The following is a 23,986-nucleotide window of genomic DNA, read 5'->3' as shown; positions in this document are numbered from 1 at the left end:
TTTTATGAAGCGAGCATTCCTTTCAATACCACTCGCCTATGCAGTTTCTATGCCTTAGTAGAGGCAATTAACCAATTTGGGCCTGGGAAGAAATCCCCAACCAAATATGGGCTTTCAAAGCCTCTTTTGAAAAAAACGGTGAGCATCACAAGAGATGTTGTTGAGCTAAGAAGGATGCATGGGCTCAATATAGAGTTTCTATTAAGACTGATGCTTGGAGTGATAGGAAGAGAAGAAGTCAAATGAATTTGCTGGTGAATTGTCCTTTAGGGACTGTTTTTTAGGTCTATTGATGATTCTGATTATAACCATGATGCCCATTACATATTCCAAGTTATAGAGAAAGGAATCAAGGAGGTTGAGGAGCATCTTGTTGTACAGGTTGTCACAGACAATACTGCTCCCAATGTTGCTACTGCTAATTTGTTGTGCACAGCTTACCCTAGAATCTTTTGGACACCATGGGCAGCACATTGTATGGACCTCATCCTTGAGGCGCTTGGCGGTTTAACCGAGATATCGGGTGTAGTGAAGAAGGCAAAGTCAATTACGAATTTCATTTATAGCCACCATCTCACCTCTTTGATGAGATTACTTACATTTGCAAGGATATGGCGTCTTCTGGAAGCATACCTCGAGGACGTCAAACGAGTTCGCCGACCCCTGGCGAAGGACGGGGCTAGGGCCCAAGTAGAAGACCAAACCCAGCCCATCTCCTTTTTTGCTCTAGACCACAAAGGGTACACGTAGTAGAACATCTCTTTGTAAACGGGTAAACCTATAAGCCCATTTTTTGTAACCTCATTGTAAATTTATTGCAATTGGGTAGATCTATATGCCAATTTTTTGTACACGATCGGTTGACCTATTTTTTATCAAGAGACCCGTCTAGTGGGTACTCTCAAATTAACCCAAAATTGTACTCCAACCCTTTATAGCAATAAAAAAGTTCACTTTTCTCAAAAAAAAAATTATTTAATATTTATATTAATTAGTTTCATTTGATTTTGTTAGATTCATACAAAGAAAATGAACAGAATCAAAGAGGCTCAATGACCTAGTCTATGTCAAGTATAATCGATTATTGAAGGACAGGTTTGCTAAGAGAGATAAGAGAGACCCCCTCATATCAAAAAATATGGGAGATGCTATGGAGTGGTTGGTTGATGACGATGAGGTCAAGGGACATGAAGGATTGACATGGGACATGGTCATGGATGCTCAGGCACATCAGCTGACCCTCCTAAGGCCACTAGATCTTCTGCACAAAGGACGAAGGTGGAGGAACAGGAGGAAGAAGAGACAGAGGAGGACGACCAATATGTCGAGGAGGGTGACGACTTCGATGCATATGATGCAAACGTAGCTGACCCTACTTTTTCTAATAATGAATGATGATTAAATTTTGAAATTGATTGAAGATTCTTTTGAGACTTCAAGTATTATTTTCATTTTTATTTTCTTCCTCTTGTTTGTGTATTGTGAATAGTGGATTTGTAGTTCCACTGGTTTGGTATTTGGTAACTTTGGTTTGGTATTTGGTTTGGTAATTTGGTTGGTAAATTTTAAGTTTTAATTGGATATGGACCGACTTGTGGTTATGCTTATGGAGTGCGTGCTAATGTATAGTATACTTTTGAATTCTGATGTGCCCTAAATCCCTAATTCTTATATTTTATTCAATATACAATTATACTTATACTGTTAGAGACTATAAAGTCCTTGTTTTTTGAGCCGCCTAGGCGCTTTTTGAAACACTGATGAAGAGTTTACTGAAAATGATTTAGTGATATTTTATACAAAACGAGAGCGTTTCCAGTGGCACTTACCACAAAGCTCAAGTATAAGAAGATTTGGTCGTTGTCAAGTGCTCCAACAGTGATCACTTTTTAAAAAATTGAGCATCCAAATGGGCCTGGAATACTCCATATCTTCAATGTTTTTTATCAATATGAGTATCATAGGGAACTGATGATATGGAGGTTGCTGAGGAGGTTCTAATGCCTAAGGAGGATGCTAAAGCGATATTCAGGGTTCTTGACATGAGGACCATTACTAACAGTCATGGTTACTATACTCAATATTTGATCCAGTGGAAAGATAACCCAAATCAAAGAATTTGCGGAATCCCAAGGAAGACCTAAAGCAAGTCGAAGAAGAACGGAAGAAGTTCACAATTGATTAAAACTCAAAGGGTGAGTTCGCTCCAACCAAGGGAGACAGATGTACGCGTACTTCCCATAACAGAACTTCAACGACCAAGTTCATGGCTTTAAAGGTGTTTCTTAGCCATGTTTGATGGAGAAAACTGATCAAGTAGGTATTCAAGTTATCGGGGTCATGCTGTCGTAACCAAAATGGGGTCATAATAATAATTCCGACATCGGAATGAAAAGTTATGCCCATCGAAAGTTGTTGCGTCAGTTTAAACAAATAGTTGTTCTTATTTTGTATTGGGCTATAAATGTTATTTTTTTGAATAGGAGTTCCATTTAAGTTAGAATTACGATTACGGGGATCCAAAATAAATTTATAAATAGAGGCTGTATTAGATTTCTTATTTAGACTTAATTATTATTCAAAACTATGTTATTTGAGACTTTGAGTTGAATATGTAATAGCCATTTGAGCTAGGCATGTTGGCTTCCAACAATATTTCAAGCCAAACGTTAATTATTTGATTTCTTTCTGTTACTCTCAAATTTGCATCACTGGTGATAGTGTCTTTGCTTAGAATAAGATGGAGAAATAAGCAATCTTCTCTTCCTCTTCGACCACTTGAGAGGGGTCCCAAATTAACCATATTCCTCCAGAGCTGCTAATAGGTATGATGAAAGGCCATTGTGCTGTGCTTCTGCATTAACTTGCTGTGATAGAGGACAGTGAAGTTGTTTCCTGCTTCATTTCTATAACTGCAAAGATAGACAATCCATTATAGCGAACAAAATTGGTAAGGAAACTTCTCCCATCACATTTCATCAAATCGTCTTATGAAGGGTGGTTGTGTACTGTGTGGGCGTGTTGAGGACCTCCAAAATCTTGTACACTCACCAGCTACATGGTTTTGGCACAAATGATGCAAGAAGCTAAATTCTTCAGCTCTGGGGAACTCCTTCTCTTGATAGAGTTACATCAGAATACATTAGTAACTGCTTTAACAGGTCCAATATGTATAGGACCCGTATATTGTAAAATATTATTGATGTGTTTGTGGCGTGGCTTGAGCTCATATGTTCCTCCAGTCTATCTTATACTGAGGTATTGGAGAGGAGACTATTAGTGGGAGGAGAGGGAGAATGTGCCTGCAGCCTTCTTAAGGAGCTTAGGTGTACCTCAAAACCAAGCGGCCTACAGCTAGACCAAGGTACCGATTGTTTTGGAGCAAATGGGGAAGAGGTGGAGGACATGGAAACTCTAAAGGTGCATTCACTGGCCCCTGAAGGGGTTCAAGGAAGAGAGGAAGGAGATTTGAGTGGATTGTGGTGATCTAGGTTAGCAGAGAGACACTGAGCTCTAAGGATTAGTTGCAGCATGTAGCTGTGCAGCTGCTAACTCAGCGGGGGACGGGAAATGATTTGAACCACAGAATCTTAAAGATGTATAGCGTTTGCTTGAATTTATTTTAGTTGTCCCCAGGGGTGCCCTCAAAAGCCACAAATACTTCAACGGAATGCTTGGCTGAGGATTCATCTTGTTTCCAAAAAGATCCCAATGAGAACAGTGTTTGGATGCTCCCAGTCATGGCCCATTACCCCAATCCTCCTTTTGCAAAGTTTAGGTGAAAGAAAGAGAAAAATTGCAGCCTTTGTGGGGTAAGCACAAGGAAGTAAAGGGGTTTCTTGAGTTCGAGTGAATCATGGGCTCAAAAGGATCTCAGATGACAAAAAGGACTTTAATTCGGATGCTGGCTCAATGATGGACTATTTTCTGATTGGGAACAAACCGTTTTGTACGGGAAGGATGATGATCAATGATAGTGCAGCATATGAAAAGATTCTGAACCCCAGCCTTGCCCCTGCCAACATCAACCGCTACCCCCACCACCCAACAACAAAAATAAATAAAAAATAAAAATTCTCCAATGCCTACTACTCCATCTATTTTATTGGACGAAGTCAGTCTTTTGGAGCTCTGGGAGGCAGAGATTCGATTGTATTTTGGGGGTTTAGAGGGAAAGAGAGAGGAAAGGGGAGAATGAGAGTGGAGACTGGAGACTGGAGACTGGAGAGAAAAAAGGCCAGATAAGAACAGTATGCTTCTAGAGAGGATAGAGGAGAGAGAGCTGAGGTGCTTTCCATCACTGTATTAGGGATGAAGGCAGGAGGACATGTGACCAGTCCCTGCCATCAACCGTTTGAAGGAGGTGAGTTGTTTGGGATAGAGACTTAAGGTTTTATGATGGGATAATGGCCATCAAATTGGAAGAAATCTCTGCCATTGATAAGGCTTGGCATGCAATATCCAGATTGACATCTGATATCAGATCCATTGAATGGGCTTGAACTTCCCCCATCACTTGATCTTGCGCCCCAATGTGTTGACCTTGGATCATAGTTGTCGAAAGATGGACAATCAGATGCATGGTGGAAATGGTAATGGGCAACGTGGGCATGTGTTATCCACTGGCTGTAAAGCCAGTCGTGAAGGGGTTTCTGGGCAACGCGGAGGCCTTTGAGCCTTGGCTTTGGTGGGTACATGTATAGCCAAGGATATGGTAGGGGCTTGATTGGATGGAGATCGAGTGGGTACAGCAAGTGAAAAGGTTCTCAAAATTCAAATTTTCAATTTGGAATATGGATTGGATTTGAATTTAGCTTTTGAATCATGTTCTTCAAGAGGTCCCAATAATTTGATTCTCACATGTCCTACAGTTTCCATGTGAAGAAGTGGATGATCTGATGAGCTTGCCAGGGTCCACCCTTTTCCCGAAACTTGTCATTTTACAATTTCCACTGCACACACTCAATTTTTTATTTTCCATCGATTTTTCTAGCGAACTGCCATTTTTCAGCCATCAGAGTCATGTTTTTTAATCTTTTCGTGGTCTGGGAAATCCATTGAAGTTGGGTAATCCAATATGTGATCCTTCCAACTGGGTTTGAGGGTGGCCTACTCCTTAACAACCTGAATCAGGTATTGGGACCCCAAGAGAGATGATTTCAGAAATTGCTGAACGATCAAGACTTTCAACCAGCATTTGTAGGTGGAAAAGGGAAGAAGATTTCCAAAGAGTTCAACTCTACCTTGATAAAGCCATTGCACATATTACTGGCCCCCCTAAACACTTCCCTGAAGCCATGAATGCAGTAGAACGCCATGAGCTTGAACCCAAAGCTTCTTTGATTTTCTCACTTCAAAACATTGAGACCAAGACCTGTAATTGAGTATGGTTCCATGAATCTTAACTCTGTCAGCCTGAGGACTATCTAAGCTTCATTTTGAGGAGGAAGGGAGAAAAAAATACTTAAGACTCAACAATGTGTCTGCAGTAGTGTAGGAAAAATCAAACCGGAACGGTCAACCAGACAACACACCGAAAGCGGTTCAACCGGTATAACCGGTAACCGGGCAGTCAAAGAGCGTTAAGAAAATACAAAAAAAATCTAATAAAATATGAAAAGTATATCTAAAGCATGATTAAACAAAGCACACCCAAATGAAGTTTAAAATTAACGAAAAAAATAAATATTAAAGAATCGATTTGTGGTTTGTAATTCCTTTAATATCTTTTCTTGGTGGCTTGAACTCTTCCACCAGGGTTGCTCAAAATGAAGACACTCTTTTGGTACTGATGTCTTCCCCAACTGAAATCTAAAGTTTGCCATCCAGAACCAAGGTTTTTGTTTGAGTTTTACAGAAATTCAAGTACTGGTGGGCTTTTGTGGGTGCCAGATACAAGCTTAATGAATGAAATAAAAATATAGGGCTACAGTGTTCAATGATTTTTTCAGTTGTTAAGGATTTGGGATCAGGTTTTCTGAGATGTATTTAGGGTCAAGAGAAGGTGTAAAGGCGCTTGAGAGGGGGGGCGGGGGGCGTTAAGGACATGTTGGTCGTTCTTTGATGGGATGGACCACTGTTCATGGCAAGCTCTCTGGAGTCATGGCATCCAAACTTGAACTAGCCTCATCCAATTAAATTAGCATTGTGGCCGAGGACAGGGCAGGCGATTGCATCTGACACTCAAGCAGGGCACCCAACAATGACAAGGCTTCCTTATTGGTCAGGGTAGTTAGCCCAAGACAAGTTCGTCAACAAAACCACCATAGGAATAAAGACATTTTAATGGAGAAGTAGGACCCTCCATTCTTGTTGTTAGATGATGAATAACTGAAACCAATTTGCACCAGGTGCATTGCATTTTCCGTTGCCCAGATCCTTAACTAAAGTAATGGTGAAATCAAAGACTGGAGCCTTGTAACACATTGACAAAGGCCACAGTACAGTAGAGGTGATAACTTTACTCACTGTAGTTGCAAGGCAAGTAACAAGTATCAGCAGTGGCAGCAATGTCAAAGCACTCAACAGTCTTCCTGCTCCTTTAACAAAAGATGGATGTAATTCCTAACATCTGAGACATTGACAAAATGCATATTGCACTCAAATCCCCAAAATTTTCTTTGTCAATAATGAAGCTTCAGGATGCCTAAGGAATGGGGATGTACCAATCACTAACAAGCCAAGACTAGATTTCTTAATCAGATAAGAAAACCTAAGACTGGATATTTTCAGGCAATGAGGCCAAATCACAACATACAATGGTAGTATCAAGAATGATAAAGCCACAGGAACTGCAAAAAATGGAAACAGAACTAATTTCATTCCTCTGTAGTGCAATCCATATGAAGCTTGATAAAGCCAGTTTCATCAAAGGATATGATAACTAATCAACAAAAAATGAGAAAACTACATTATTTTCCTGATATTTTGATGTCTCTTGTGGAAGGAAAACAACATTAGAATGAAGTGTTTCATCTCATTATGGTCATGCTGCAGGTACAGCCACACTCCGATTTCAATAGAAATATATACATGTTATTTACCAAACAAGTAACGAAAGGAAAATAAAGATGATGTAAGAAGAAATCCTCACCCATCACGCATCCATACATCTACCCGATCACCAACAGTCCAGACATAGTTACCCATTGCTGCTCGACGCCTCTTCCTTGTACCCTCAAATTTCAAGGCAGTCACAGGATGGGCAAGTCGTACTCTAGGAGGTTTATCACTTTCGCTTTCAAGAGTTATCCACTCCTTAAGATGATCAGAACCTAAAAAGTATTCATATGCTAAAAATGAAAAGAATAGAGAATTCAAAGAAAAAACACCCAATAAATACTGGAGTATAGAAAGAAAGGTCGTGTACTTTTTCAAACTTTGAAATCGAATGGTATATAATTTTATAAGAGAAGTGTCAAATAGTGGACTACTCATTAAATTGGGCTGTGAGCTAACAAGTTCTTTTAAAGATATTTTTGGGGGAAGGAAAGGTATGTAGACGCTTGACAGGTGCACAAGCACCCTTCCAATGGTTGAGATTTAATCTGGAAATATTCAAGGGCTACAAATTAATGTCATTTCTTATGTTTTATTTTGGTAGAATTCTATTTACCTGAAAAAAGGCCAAGATCGCACCAATAAAAGATATTTTAAACAAATTTTTGACCAAAATACTCCAAAATGTTTCGGGGGATTTTGGCTTTTTCTTATTCAGATATTTCTTTAATCTTTAATGCAGTCATTTTTAGATGTATGGATACCCCAATTTTTATATAAATAGAAGCTTAAAAAAGAATAAAAATAAAAAAATAAAATCATTTTGTGGCCCTTGGATAAACCAGGTTCAATCTAAGCCATTGAAGGGTGTTTGTGCACACTTAAAGTGTTCACATCATGTGGATGCTATACCATCCCTAAGGGAAAATGCATGACAATCCAATGGACATGAAAAACTATAGTTCCTTCGGTTCATTACTGCTCAATGAAATGATGGATGACCATGGAATGAGAGAGTGAGACCCATTTAAGGAAGGATGTGAACCCAATGGTCCATCCCATTTGCTCTCCAGTTTCCATCATTTATTGCACATTAATGACCCCTATGGTTTTCCTCTGACCAAACGATTAACGCATGCATTCCCCTTTTGATTGGTTTTACTTGTAAATCAGCCAGAGAACTTGGGAACCAATTTAAGGTCTAACATTTTACCTTCATCATTAAGCAGTTCAGTGTAGCAGATAAAAGCTTTTCCATCCTTTATGCTCTGTACCTTGGCAGAAAACCAGACCCCTCTAAGGCCCTCTTCGTCAGAAACAACCTGCTTATTTCAAATGTGTCAATGTAGAATCTATTTTAAACATCACACAGAAAAAGGCAACAAATATATATATATATGTGGAAAACACTACGCAACGCCTATAGACAAAAATGAACAGTGATTTCGCCTATGCTCATCATTGTCTAAAGTTTATCGCATAGTAAACGGTTGTCCGGTAGTGTTTCAACTTTCATTTTTTTTCTACAAATCGGAATGATCTAAAATTTGGAGCGTGTGTTCAGCAAAAATAGGAGAATCTAATAAAAATATAAAACAAATAATTCGCAAAATATAAATTGACAAAAATTCCCCTAAAATTTGTGGGGGTATTTTGGTCAATTTATATTTTGCAAAATATTTTTTTTCATATTTTTATTCGGTTGGCCTCGCTAAGATGTACACGCACTCCAAATTTCAGATCATACCAATTTATAGAAAAAAAATGAAAATTCAAACACTACCAGACAATAGTGACCGTGCGATGAAGTTTAGACGGTGATGAACATAGGCGAAATCACTATTCATTTTTTCTTATAGGCATTAGGAAGACTTCTCCTATATATATATATATATATATATATATATATACATTTTTTTTTTTTTTTATGAGAAAGAGAGAGGAAATACATATTCAGATTACGTTTGCAAAAAATATAAAACAAACAAAATTTAGTGAAATGGTTTGAGTGAGATATAAGAGAAATGGTAAGAGACAATCATTAATAAGCCTGTTAACTTCTACAAACAAGAAGCAAAGATTGGCAGAACAAGAGGACCTTCAATTACAGAAAGTAGTATATATATATATATATATATATATATATATATATATATATTGATTTCTTGAGAAGGAGAATCATTAATAAGCCTGTTAACTTCTACAAACAAGAAGCAAAGATTGGCAGAACAAGAGGACCTTCAATTACAGACAGTAGTATATATATATATATATATATATATATATTGATTTCTTGAGAGGGAGAGAGGAAACACATATTCAGATTACATTCACGAAAAATATAAAACAAACTAAATTTAGCGAAATGGTATGAGTAAAACATAAGAGAAATGGTAAGAGAAAATCATTAAGAAGCCCGTTAACTTCTGCAAACAAGAAAAAAAGATTGGCAGAAAAAGAGGACCCTCAATTACAGAAAGAAATAGACATTTACCACTAGGATGAAAAGAATAGCTTTTCTTCTTTTTTTTGGCGTATTGATTGAGGATTTAGACACATGAGTTGGATAATGGTATTGCATGATACTGACATAATCAGCAATTATATCCATGTGTAGCAAGGGAGAGGGGGGTGAGAGAGAGAATGAGATGAGAGAGAAGCCACCAACCTCAACAAGAGATCCCTCCTTAATGTTATTTTCCTTCAGAGCTGGCAACTTTAGAGGCCTCTCAGCATCAGCACTCTTCATGGCAGAAGAAACAACTCTGGAATCAGATTGTAATTCAGGAGCAACCCTGAGAGTTTTAGACACATCCAAATTCTTACGTCGCCATTGCCCTCCAAACCCATTTTCAACAGTTGCTGCATTTTGATGCACCCCATTTCCTACCTCACCTTGTTTCTCAACTGCTTGCCCTGATAACTCTTCCCCAGAAGGTGCACTTCCTTCTTTATCTTGACCCAGTCCATCCTTACCAGAAACCTGCTCATTCAAAATTTCAGCGGAGCCACCACACTCTATTTGTAAATTAGCTGCTTTCTTAGTAAAATCCCCACTTGGGTTTTGTAACTTCCAATACCCATCAGGCCCAGCTTCAAACAATTCCCTCAATGTCAATGGAATCGGGTCTCCCATTGCAATAACAGCCCCTGCTTGTGACACAGCCTCAGCTGCTAGCTCTGCAGCCTTTACCACTGCATCCAAATTCTCTGCCCTCTTAGCAGCAGCAGAAGCTGCTTCCACCCTCTTCCTAGCCGCCTCTCGTGCAAGGGCAATAATTGAACTAGAAGTGCTTGCCTTCTTCCCCTTCGAATTCTTCTTACTTTCAGGCAATCCAATTTCAACATTACCTGTCTTATTAGCAGTCAAAGCTTCATCAGCCATGAGTTTTGCTTGGAGAGCAGCTTCACAAGCAACCTTTGCAGCTGCAGCTGCTGCCTTAGCAACTGAAGCTGCGGCAGCTGCTGCAACAGCTGCTGAAGCCACTTTCACTTCAGCATCTGAGACCAATGCCAAGCTTTTTTGGACACCCAATTGATTCCATATGCCTTGGCTATGCCTCACAGCTGAAGCAGCTTGAGCAGAAGCTTCTTCAGCCTGTTGCTTGGCTTGTTCAAGTCGAGTGCTCGTCTCTTCCGAAAGGGTAACCCTCTGCTCATTATTCCCTCCAGAGAGCACCTGAAAATTAGTTGGGAGTACAGGAGAACTTGTCGGAGCACAAGAAGCTTTAGAAACAGGGGGCTTGGTCGATACTATTGATGGAAGAGGTGGTGATGCCATAGCAAATGGTAACTGTTTGGTGACACTTGTATCAGCCCCCAACTCAGCAATAGAAACTTGAATGGGACTATCAGGGACCGAACCCTTCTTCTTCTTTCTGGACTTTGGTTCTTGGGGTGTATTCTTGAGTGAGTTTGCTGTTTTTCTTCGAGCTTCGCTTGAGATACTTGTAGTCGAAGTAACAAGAGCAGAAGCAGCAGTAGGTCCCAGTGGACTAGGTGGGGCAAGATGAACGGCTTGGGAGCGAGCCCCAGATGGCAAATCTCTAGGTGGTGTCATTTGTATGGATTCCACTGTTGGGTATTGCACAGCACAATCAACATTGCTTGTTTGTGAGGGTACAAGCCAAGAACCAGGAGATGGGGACTGTGTGGACCATGGAGAAGGGCTTCCAACAAAATGCCTTATGTGGGGAGATTGGTAGAGATGCATTGCTGGAATTGTTTGGATTGGGTCCATGTGTTGGGCCCTTGGCAAATTAGTAGCCTGAAGCCCTTCACGTGAAGGGGCAGAAATATTCCAAACTGGTGAAGACAAGGAAACTGAAGGGGTTAAAATAGAAGATGGGGGGCTGCTCTTGCTAGTGCTTCTTCCAGCTGGAGTTCCCAAGGCTTTATTCTGGAGGATAGGGGACCTCGACACGAGTTCATTAGGTCGAAACCCTTCGATGATACAATTCTTCAGATCAGTTCAAAGTTTATTTCTTTTTCTTTTTAAAACAATCCAAAGCTCAAACTATAGTTGCCAAAAGTACCAAAAGAAAAGGGACAGCAAACTACAACCCAAAGGACTATGGAAAACCATTGCCCTTTGGGGTCATCATCATCCAATAAAACAGCAGATGGTGCTGAAGAGTAGCCCTCATCACTGGGGTTCTGTCATGTCCTGAAGGGTACCACTCTATCCATTACTATCCATTTTTTTATCATGTGCCAATGCAGCATAAGCATATATCTTGCCCATTGTTGCATATGAATAGATCTTGACCATTGTTGCATGAAAGGATGAAAGAAAGAACTCTAATAGATTAAAATATGCTTTCCCTATATGAAATGGGAGCTCTAAGATGTCAAAGTTTGTATGGAGTGGCAGATTTCTTTTTGTTTTGAATTGTGGAGGACCCAAAAATGTCACAAGTTCAACAGGAAGAGGATAAGCACCAAAGGAATAATTAGGTGTATACTAACGAAAAAGCATATTTAGTGTGCTCAAGTCCAAACTCCAAAGTTATCCCAAACATAATATTCCACTCAAAATCTTGCTTACTCGTAACCTAATAAGATTAAAGATAGTGATATCATACCTGAACGAGCGCTGAGAGGGGTCTCAAGGTTATTAGAAGGTGACTTCTGATTTTGACACCTTTCTACAGCAGTGCGCCATACATTCTCCCATACACCCCTTCCACCATCTGATTCCTCAACAGCAAACACATTTCAACAAGATTAAACTTTCAGAGAGCAAAACCAAAAGAAAACAGAAAACTCAAATGAAAATTGAGCATGAAGGTTATTGGCTGGCCATTTTGGCATGTTCCATAGCAAAACAATATCAACTCTTTAGTGAGCAAACAGTCGAAAGAAGTACTTAAATAAATAGACAGAGATGTGTACAAACCACGTCCGGAGTCTGCAAAAGCAGATATCATACATGCCTCATCTGGTGCTAAGCCTTGACTAAAGCATAGACACACCAAAAAAAAAAAATATTAAGGCCCGCAAATCTAACAATGAACAACAACACAAAGAAGATCAAAATAATAAAGAACGACAAAAACAAACGGATTGATGAACATGACAAACTCCACTCACATGAGAGACCCATAAACAAAAATCTGTGCACGCAATTGTACTTGCTGGGAATCTGTGAATGGCTGCTGAAACAATGCTGATGCAGGAACAGCTAAAGCATTCAAATCCGGTAGATTAGATGCCTGGACAGTAGTAACACAGGATAGTTTTGTACTGCTACCTTCTAGAGAAGCATGCCGAGGCACCTCCTCAACTTGCACGCTTCTACTGAAAGCCTCACCCACTGATTTGGCAGGTGTACTTGGTGGGGCCTTCTTTAAGGTGGTGGTGCTCTTGACAGGTTGCCCTTCAGACTTCTCAATTTTGCTTCTAAGAGCTGATCCATCTACAGTGACATTTGATTCTTTACTAACTTTAGACCCCTTCTGCCCTTCTGATATTGGAAGCTTCCCACGAGAATTCCCATCCGAAACTTTGTGCTCGGTTTGGGATGGTAAAGGTGTTACCTGCGAAACTTTTTCAGTCTGATGCATATAACACCATCCAATCGGAAAAGGGAGAAAAAAAAGATCATAATATAAAGAAGTATTCCATGATTTTCTTATATTAATAACTAATAACATTTTCAAAATACAAATAAAAAAAGAAAACATCAGGACAGTAGTTGGAACACTTGCATCAACCACACAGGTGGTCCAGAAATTTGAAATGTCAAGGACAAGGACATTTTCAAAATACAAATAAAAAATGGAAAACATCAGGAAAGTTGTGGAACAACTGCATAAACCACATAGGTGGTCCAAAATTTTGAATATCAAAGTAGACAGGACCAGTCAATTTTTTCAGATGGCTGTTTTACCACTAATTTGCAGTAAAAAATACAGATAAATAGGCAAAAAGGAAATATGATTGAGAGTGAAATAGTTCCTTTTCATTTTTAATGGCTGGCCCAAGTATAAAGGTACGGCTTCATTAATAAGAATGAACTATGGTAGCAAAGGGGCAATACCTGATAAGAATCAACTGGTTGGACACTTGGAAAAGGTTTCCAGCCTTTACCATTTGTATCAGTCACAAATGAACCTGAAATACTCATGGGACTATTAGTCTCCCGTGAAGCCAATGAACCCAACTCGAATGTGAAACTTTTATCAGTTTCCAAGGCATCGTTTTCTCCTGCATTTTGCGAATTTAATTCATTTTTACTGCCCTGTCTATCAACACGATTTGAAACCCCGGGGGTATCCCCAGAGAGACGAGCATTCTGATCTAAATATTCCTTGTCACCTTCTTGGCACTCCATTTCACTATGACAAGGCTCATTGGAACTAATAACTATAGGGGAGCCGCAATCTCGTTCAAGAGAAGCCCCGATGTCTATACCATCTTCCAATTCCTTTGCTTCAGCGTTCATTGCATTATCAGGTTCAGAAGATCGTGCTTTGACATCAGTAGGCTTAACCCCTTCAACAATGGAAATGAAACAATTCAGGAATCATCATCATTCATCAATCATAGGACTGAAAATGAAAAATTTCCATGGGAAAACAGCAAAAGGCCACAAAAATAGCTGACCCATGATCATGGGGATCATTAATATGCAACACTATAATATAGTAGAATGCACTGCAGAACCATGGGCAATGCGATTATAGTACACCTCTCCAAAAGAATAGGAACTTGTCATGCAGTCTTATCAGATTGCTTTGGAGCCTATTTGAATTAGCCGTTTTGCTGATTTAAGGAAGCCTTCAGTTATTTTTAAAACTAAAATAATTCAAAAAATGTATAAATACAATCTTTAAAAATATTTCTCAAATTTAATGATATTCAAATAATATCAATTTTTTTGGAAATGTCACCTATATTTCCAAAATATAGATGTTTGCTTCACTCCACGGCAGTTTGGAGGTTAAAGCCATAGACTTTGGCCAATTCGACATACGAGAAGGAAATCACATAGCATCGCTCTTAAGCCCTAGAATCAGCACAATTCTCTATTGGATTACCTGCAGCCAGGACTAGGTTTGTCAGACCTGCTCCAGAAGAGCCTCCTGATTCAACCTGTAACTCACTTTGTGCTTCAACAACCGCAGAACAGGTGGCAGAAACCACATTACCCTCTGTGCTTGTACTAAGGATAGAAAAATTGCTGTATTTTGCCACTGTAGGGTTGGATTCATGTTTCTCATGTATGCCTTGGCCTTTATCACTCACTTCTGCACAAGTAGTTGCCTTCCCTGAAAGATGGGACATGTTAAACTTCCGTTCATCTAGAAAGACTCAACAAAGAGGATTACTATCAGTGGATCATCCCATGTTTCTCAAGGTAGCACAGTCCATTGAAGTGATCGACAATGATGGAAAGAGTGGGGCCCAAAAGAACAGGAAATCACAGCAGCGATGGGTCCTGCTCCTTCTCCATCATCATCTGTGATTTCAGAGGATGGTGATGACCCAATGGACTGTGGTTTTCCCAAGTATAATTGGAAAAAATTTCCTCAAATAAGAAATAAGGATCCAACATACACAAAATGAATTGCATAAACAAAACAAGAAGGAAAAGTAGTACCACAAAATAGAAGTAACTATTTTTTAACCACGTAACACAAATGATATTAGACTAGGGGATAATAATATTTTGGGAAATTAACAGAAACAACCTTTTTATTTTGGAAATTTAAAAATAGTTCCATATATTTTATATTTTTCACTTCAGTCTTTATAGTGGATATTGTATTTTAATTTTTTTCATTTTTCTATATATATGATTAAGCTCAAATTTTGGACATCTATCCTTCATGCCATAACGCACTTGGAAAATATTAAAAATATAATTCAGTTAAATATAAATGACCAAAATTCCCCTACAAACTTCAAAAATTTAGGGGTATTTTGGTTATTTTATTTATTGGAAAGGGAAATTTATCAAAATATCCCCAAGAGCCGAATTATTTAACATTTTACCCATTTCTAACTATTCCAAGTAATGATCATATGTCTTTTGATAGGTATTTTGAAATTAAATCAAAAGATATGGGTAGTACGTTAAATAGTTCATCTCTCATGGATATTTAGATAAATTTCCCTTATTTTAAAATATTTTTTTATTTTTCTATTTTTACAAATGTGAGAAGGTGATATACACCAACTCCCAAAATTTGAACCCAATCAGATGTGTAGAATATAAATAATATTAAAACGCAATATGCCCTCTTCAAAAATGGGACTTGAGAGTAAAGAATAAAATATAGTGGACTAGTTTCAAATTTTGAAAATAAAATGGGATTCTCTTCTCTTTTTTTTGGTAAACTTCCCTAATGCTTACTACCTAGAGGTTCTGGGGACGTTTCTTCATGAAGCCCCAAACTAGACTCTGCAGATATCCTTGGGCCATCTTTTTCTTCCACAATTTCAGCATTAATAACTGATGCCCCCTGTTTTTCTGATTCGTTTTCTTGTGTATCAGTGTTAGCTTCTGTACTCTTGAATTCACTTTGGCATTCAATAATAGATGAATTCTGTACAGGACATGAAAACTGAGCAGCCACTGAATCAGGTGGCTCGGTACCATCACAGTGCTGTATCTGCTGTCTCACATCATCGCCTTGCAAATTGGGAGGTCCTGGTATTGGAGAACTTTCTTGGGCTTTTCCATTTATTTCTTTCCCAACATTATGAGAGCGACTAGATCCCACCTCTTGCTTTTCCAACGGATCCTTATCTGAGATGTTGATTTTTTCAGGAACCATCAGCTGAACTTCCTCTGAGGTTTTATCAGTAGCTGAGTCCCTTGCAGTCTCTGATAAGCCACCAACGGCTCCTGAAGATTTGGAAATAAAACCATCTATAACTCTTCCCGATACTGTTGAAATGATATCAGTCTCCGACTTCTGTGAAATTAGGGGATTCGCCATTTCGATTTCACATTGGCCTGATCTCCCCTCATTGTAAGCTCTCCCACCATCATCATCAACCCCCTCAATTACTTTTGATGACATCAGTGCACTCCCCCTTTCCCGGACAACAGCATCCAAATGAGTAATACCCACAACAGCTCCAATTCCTACATCAGCTTCTCTTCTATCAAACATTTCTAAAGCTTTCTCATGCATGGAGTTTGATACATCCACTGCCACACCACTCAAGTCATGCATCTCAGATGACCTCAAAGAATGTCCTGTCACAATAGTTTCAGGTATATTTGGGATAAAATCAGCACCACTGATATTCTCTAAGCACTCACTTCTCATTTGCTCTCGCACCACTATATCATTTGAAGTGCTTGTATGACTATCGTTCAAGCACACGGGTACCTCCTCTTCTTGGGTCTTTTGTTTATTAGGAGAATCTGCTTTTGACACCAAACAAGAAGTTCCAGCACCATTAGCGCTATCAACACTATGAATTCCGGTGGGTTTTTCCCTCTGGTCATCTTTTGGTACATCATCCTTCTGTTGCTCTTTAGTTCCAATTTCACCATGAACATCTGTTAAATTTGGGTATAGACTATCTGGTTGAACATTCTTCACGGAACTCTCACCCACAGTTCTAACATTTTCAAAATGGTCACCATTTTTACAATCATATGTTGTACCCTCTCCTGTAGAAGTTTCATCCTTAAATTTTTCCTCATTACATGTTTCCATCAAACTTCCAAAATGAGCTGCATTTTCTAAAGTGTCTACCGCAATCATTTTTGGATGTTTCCCACCATCAGTGGGATCAGCATCCAAGACAACCCCGAGATTAGAGGGCGAGGAGTCATCACAGCTCAAAGTAGTATCCATTTTATTTTCTAAAATTCCAAGCTTATCACAGGCATCTGACTCGTCGACGATATGTGTTTTAGTGATTACCTCGTCTTGTTTAACAGAGTTCAATAGCATTTCAACAGATTCTGAGGATGTGGCCTCTGACCAAACATCGTTATGCCTGGAAATGGGGCAAGATTCAGCGGTGCCTGAACTAAACTCTATGCCTTGGGAAACAGGATCAAGAACAATGCCACTATTCCCCCTAGGAAAAGCCTCAATCCAATGATCCTCTGTCTGATTCTGAATACCAAGAAGAACACCAGCTTCCCCAAGACTATCAAATCTTACATGAAGAGGCTCATCCAAATCAAACTTAGGAAGAGTATAAGATCTTAGGCCTGAAGGGAATTTGGTGTTATCGTCACTCAAAGGTTCAATGTCCTGGCTTTGAAATTCATTGTCATCATAATCCATGAGTGTATCCCTACAATATAAGTAAAACACCCATAAAACTTTTGGTATCAATGTAGCCATAACTACTTCGTGCGTTTGTGCATGCATATATGCGAACATGTGCTGCAAATGAATAAATGTTGCTGAAAAAAAGAACATCATTGGATCACATAGAGCTTCCCCCAGTTATGCTCCTTACAGCCAGATGGGCATTTAGGGCTATCAGATGAAATGAGACAGCATCAAATGCATCCTCTACCTTAAGACAATATTAGCAAAAATAAATTGGACAAGACAAAGCCCCTCATACTATCAGCACATAGAAAATATAAAGTAAGAAGCATGAAACTATGCGGGAAAGAATTGATTAACGAACAGGAAAGGATGAGAAAAGAAAAACCATGCACATTACTCATTACTCACTCTTAAAAAATCCAGAACTGTATCAAAAAGAAACGGGAAAAAAAACCATTTCCATCACACCCTCTTCAACAAGACACATATTGTATCCAAGTTTGTCAACTTCTCCAACCAGCACTTCTAGTACAAAACTTTGAGAATAATAAAAAGGGCTCCAAATAATGCTTAAGTAATCATAGAAAAGAATAGGCATCAAAAGTTCATGCATAAAAGAAACAACTGAAAGAGTAGAATTTTCCCTGGCCCACCACCTCAACCACACATCAGGCCGAAATCATAAGGACAAAAAAAAAAAAAATACACTGCTGCAGTCACTCTGCTCCCTCCCCACATTGCCCGCCTCATGTCTTCACCCTATCATAAGCACTCAAAGACCAAAAGCCTGTGGAAGTCTAGAGCCAGCCTAGCAAGCAAAACCCTCTCCAGGACAGCCAAAGAGTTATCTCTCCATCTCCATCTCTATCTCCATTTCATGGTATACATACATATATACTTGCACACAAACATACACGCATACAAATATATATACATACATACATACATACATACATACATACATACATACATACATACATACATACATACATACATACATATATATATGACAAATATATTGATAGGGCTGCAGCCTATCAAAAAAAGTAAAGTCTCACCTTAAAACTCATAGAAAGGCATCGGAAAACCTTGAAATCGATCATCTTGGCCTTGACCATTATGGTTGGGAGAACAAATTAGGATTTCAAGCCTACATATAGTGTATATTGTAACACATTATCTAAACCGCCTATTTCCCTAAAAATAAGTGTTCACAAATCCGCAAGATCTATACCATTTTTCGCACTTCAAATTTCATTGTCAGTTTTTGAAATTGATTTTAGAGCCATAATGAAGGTCTCCAACACCCAAAGTACTTTATGGAGGAGGATTTGAGGTGACACTTTACTTTGTTTTCATATAGCCTAGGCCTTATATATATAGACACACACATACACACAATTTTCATATTTAAGGCCTTTCACTAATCCATAAGTTATACCATAGAAAAGAAAAGAAAATAATAATAATAATAAAGTTATAAGCCAGGTAAATTAAATCAGATATTATTACGTGATAGCAAGAATTTTAGATTTCATGGAAATGTCTCTAAGACATTGCCAAATATATTTCTTGTTGAATATTATAAATCAATTACTAGAAGAAATAGAAAGTTATAACCACCTCTATATTGCATGTGTTGGTGCTATGAAAAACTATCCTTGTCCCCAAAAATTTCATATACATATAAGCCATGTACAGCAATAAAATAAACAACAAATTATCCAATGGGATAGAGAGAAGAAGAGGGGGGGGGGCCTGCTGTGCAGGAGGAAGGGAAGGAGGGAGGGAGGGGGAGGGAGAGGGGGGAGAGAGAGAGAGAGAGAGAGAGAGAGAGAGAGAGAGATCAAACAAAGAGTGTAACGAGAAGACTAAATAACTGAAGAACTTTTCTAACAAATAAATAAGTATACTCCTTTACATCATACTTAACTCTATCTGATGTACATTCATTTATTCCCCATTTCATGCACCATTACAGTCACAAGAAAGGGAAAACTCCCAAAACTAACAAATAAAAAAAAAAACAAAATTTCATTATAATGAAAGAAAGAAGGCAAAAGAATTTAATAAAAAGTAGAAAATACCCAAATCATCTATTAAATAACAAACTGATGGAACGTAGATAAACATAACCAACAAAGAAGAACAATGTTAAACAATAAATACATATCAATAAATAAGTTAAAATAGTACATAATTACAACAGACAAAACCCATTTTTTTACCCATAATTAAATAACACCAAAACCCCATTTTAAAATATTTCAAAGTAAAATAACGTATTCTACACTTCTCAGAAAAAGGGAAAAAGCACAGAAACCCAAATATAACACAAGTGTTTCTTCTAAAAAAAAACCTAATTTCCTTCCAAAAAAATCAATTTTTCAATCACAATATCAATATACTTAATTTCCACTCAAACACTACCAGATAAGGCGTGATACAAAGCAAAAACTCGAATATCACCATTCACAACATGATAATACTAATATCAGTATATACAACACTAATATCACTAACAACAACACCAGTGAAGATAATGAAAAGAATAACCAGCATAACATGACGATAAAGACCAAAACCTAGAAAGAGAAAAGAATGAACTGCATTTGAGCTAGTTTTTGAGATAAAAAGCATATGAAGATGTGTAAAAGGGGGCAGAGATCTTACCTGGCTCCATATGGAGACGAAATCAGGGCTGTCGATCACAGAAACCCTAAATCTTCCAAGCATGGGAGGGTTCATAGCTTCAACGCACCGTTCTCTATGAAGTTAAGAGACAAACCCTTCTCCTGCCAAAACCCAACTTTTCGGTGACATTTCGACATGAATTCAGAGGTCGACAGTTGCAGGAAAGCACCGCAGAGGCCAAGTTTTAAACAGAGAGAGTGAATTTTCAGGCGAAAACTGACGTAATCGATCCGAAAATGATAGGAAAGTGGAGCAAAGCAAGGGCAAAACTACCAAACTCTCTCTTTCTCTCTCTCTCTCTCTCTCTCTCAAGGATTAAAACTTAAAACTTAAACCTCGAAGGGCAAAATACCGAACTCAATATATATACTCTGTTGCTTTCCGTGCCAGAAACTCCTTTCTCTATATATATACTTGAACCCTCTCTCTCTCTAAACAAATAGAAAAGGACGCCGTTACCATGTGGCCCAAGCCGAATATGTACAAATGCGAGCTTAAAAAAAAATTTTATTTTAAATATAATTTGATCTTAATTTTAAGGTAATATATAATTTTTTAACATAAAAATCATGAACATAAAAAATAAATAAATTTCAAAAGTTAAAAATAATAATTCTCTTAAAAAAATATTTAAACTTTTACAAGTTTTTTTTTTTAAAAAAAAAAAATCACCTATTTACGTCCCTCATTAAAATATATGCTTTATACCTTTAGAGCACGTATTGTAGAAATGCGGTCCAACCCGCATGAAACAATTGTTCAATGTTTCATATTCCCCTAAACCCTCTTTCACTCCTCTTTCTCTTTAGATGCACTAAAATCGAACCAGTCTCTTTCTCTCTCCTCTCTCCTCTCTCCCCTCTCCCCTTTGGCTGACCTCTCACTCTCTCTCTATCCAATGCCGTCTCCTCTGCTTCTATTCGCCCAAATGGCAAACCCCTCACGCGTTCTCTCTCTAGATGCCCGACCCTCGCTTTCTATCTCATCTTTATCTGCTCTCCCTTCTCTTTCTCTCTCTACATTCTCTCTCCCTTCCCTTTCTCTCTCTAGATGCCCGGCCCTTCGCTCTCTCCTCTTTGTACGCCCTCGCTTTCTCTCTCTACCCAATGCCGACTCCTCTCTTTCTCTCTCTAAGTTCTGCCCTCTCTCTCCTCGGATGAAAAATCAAAATGCGTGAGAGCGATCGGCTTGAAATTCGGATCTTGAATCCGAGTGAATTTCTAAAATAGCCCGATTGTTAACACTGACTAGCGAAGATGCCCCTATTAGTAGAGGGTGACGAAAATACCCTCCGATTTTGAGGAGAAATGACATAAACTACCCCAATGTTATTCGATAAGTATCGCACTAATGCTTTGCCTCCTTGGTTTATTTTGAAAAGATGACCATTCTGCCCTTAACCTACCTTGCCTCGTGCTCATTTTTTAGATTATGAGTATTCTGCCCTTTAAAAGTCAAAGCACAAAATGAAGGTGACGAAGGTCAACAAATTTTCTACAAAAAAAGAAACGAATTCCCAATCTCCTCAAAAGTCCTATATTTTAATTTTTTTTATCTTTCGAAAAAGTTTATATAGAGCCGAGGCTCTAAACAATCAAATTAGAGTTTCACTAGAGAAAGTTGTTTTGATGCCCAAATATCTTCAAATTGATCATCTCGACATCAAGATGCATGGATATGAGAAAAAATGGATTTTAAATTTTGAAAATAGTGCATCTTGTAACACATTTTTTTACCATCAATTTTCAAGATTTTCCAAGTTTTCATAGATTTGCTCGATCTATATTATTTTTGAAGCTTTAAATTTTATAATTAAAGATGAAAATATATTTTAAGGCTAGTCAAAGATTTCTAATATTGAAACTGTATTTATCGATACTATTTGAATGTGGGCTCTAATTTGATTGTTTAGAGCCTCGGCTCTATACAAACTGCACCCTTAAATTTTATAATTAAAGATGAAAATATATTTAAAGGCTATCACAAAGATATTAAGTATTGAAACTATGTTTCTCCATACTATTTGAAGGTAGGCTCTAATTTGATTGTTTTGAGCCTCGGCTCTACACAAACCGCACCTTTGTCTTTTACTGTACATAGAAAAGACATTAGTATAGAATTAAGGTGCACCTCTAAAAGCCCTCCGACAAAGGTTGTTTTAATGTGGGAAAAACATGTAATTGATCATCTCAATATCCAGATGTATAGGTATAAATAAAAACGTGATTTTAAATCTTTAAAATAATACATCTTGCAGTACATTATCTAGACCATCTATTTTTAGGAGTTTTTTATGTATTTATAAATGTACGTGATTTGGACTATTTTAAATTTTTAATATTTTATAAATAGAGATAAAAATAGATTCTTATACCATCTTAATAATTTTTTATATTAAAATTACATATCATGATAAAGTTTGGGGGTTCACCTTAATTTGATTTTTTAAGGCACACCCATTCATAAAAGAACTTTTTTTATTTTAAAATATAAAAAATGTTGTGGTTTGTATAAGGTTGTGGCCCTAAATAATCAAAATGAGGTGTACCTCTATATAGGGTCAAAAGATGATTTTTCAGTAACAAAAATTGTTGTGATGCCTAAAAGTTTATTTTTATTTCTAATTATAAAATCTAAAGCTTCAAAGTGGTTTAAATTGAGTAAATCTACAAATAATTGAAAACATTAAAACTATAAAATCTAAAGCTTCAATGGGAAATTAATAGATGTATATATATATATTCGAATGTGGGAACAGTTGAGGGATCAAGCTTATGAGCATACTATGAAGCTCTGAGAGAGAGTGATTGAATAACAACTGAGGCATGAATTGTGTGTATCTGAAAATCAATTTGGTTTTATGCCAGGAAGGTCAACAGCCGAGGCTATTTTCCTACTTAGAGAACTGATTGAGAAGTTTAAGACGAAGAGAAAATACCTCCATGTGGTAGTTTATTGATCTAGAAAAAACTTATGATAGAATACATCGAGATTTGATTTGGTGGGTGTTGAAAAAAAAAAATAAGTCTTCAGGCATTATATCGATTTGGTGAGAGGTATATGCAATGAAGTGTTAGCTAATGGTGAAATATGTGAGTTTCAATGACAATAGGTCTACATCAACGATTAGCATTGAATCCGTACCTCTAGTTCACAGTTATGGATGACTTAACTAGGCATCTACAAGATGAGGTATTGTGATGCATGTTGTTCACATATGACATAATTTTGATCGATGAGACCCAAAATAGCATCAACACAAAGTTATAACTTTGGAGGGACGCTCTAAAATTTAAATATTTTAAAATTAGCCAAACTAAGACATAATAAATGAAATGCATATTTAGTAATAATAAGACTATAGACAAAGAAATCGTTGAGATTGACAACTATAAAGTAAAAAAAATACCGTATTTTATATATCTTGGGTCGACAATCCAGGAAAATAAAAATATTAAAGAAGATGTCGCACATAGAATTAGAGCTGGGTGGACAAAATGGAGATGTGCAACTAGAATTTTATGTGATCATCGCAT

General features: G+C 37.8%; 1 protein-coding gene across 14 annotated transcripts in view; it reads right to left on the bottom strand.

Moving 5' to 3' along the window:
- G2484-1 (protein) overlaps positions 1–20,780 on the bottom strand; it is a 35,764-nt gene extending 14,984 nt beyond the window's left edge. For 2 of the 14 annotated variants that reach the window (XM_088856321.1, XM_088856323.1), the window contains exons 1-11: positions 20,430–20,780; positions 15,863–17,772; positions 14,541–14,771; positions 13,541–13,995; positions 12,752–13,055; positions 12,592–12,667; positions 12,398–12,456; positions 12,084–12,191; positions 9,668–11,442; positions 8,213–8,321; positions 7,094–7,274 (exon numbers count right to left, since the gene is read on the bottom strand). In XM_088856321.1, coding sequence (XP_088712447.1) covers positions 7,094–7,274; positions 8,213–8,321; positions 9,668–11,442; positions 12,084–12,191; positions 12,398–12,456; positions 12,592–12,667; positions 12,752–13,055; positions 13,541–13,995; positions 14,541–14,771; positions 15,863–17,762 — 5,198 coding nt within the window. In that variant the 5' untranslated portion in view covers positions 17,763–17,772; positions 20,430–20,780. Of the gene's footprint in view, positions 1–7,093; positions 7,275–8,212; positions 8,322–9,667; positions 11,443–12,083; positions 12,192–12,397; positions 12,457–12,591; positions 13,056–13,540; positions 13,996–14,540; positions 14,772–15,862; positions 17,773–20,429 lie in introns of all 14 variants that reach the window. The other 12 variants (XM_011623083.3, XM_088856325.1, XM_088856319.1 and 9 more) reach the window with 8 other exon arrangements.
- Positions 20,781–23,986: the final 3,206 nt, after the last annotated feature.

This window comes from Amborella trichopoda, chromosome 13, assembly GCF_054954075.1.
Source record: "Amborella trichopoda isolate Santa Cruz 75 chromosome 13, AtrichopodaSantaCruz75HAP2 v2.0, whole genome shotgun sequence".
Taxonomy (NCBI): domain Eukaryota; kingdom Viridiplantae; phylum Streptophyta; class Magnoliopsida; order Amborellales; family Amborellaceae; genus Amborella; species Amborella trichopoda.
The sequence above is the reverse complement of the archived record's forward strand: the minus strand, read 5'-3'. Positions and strand labels throughout refer to the sequence as shown.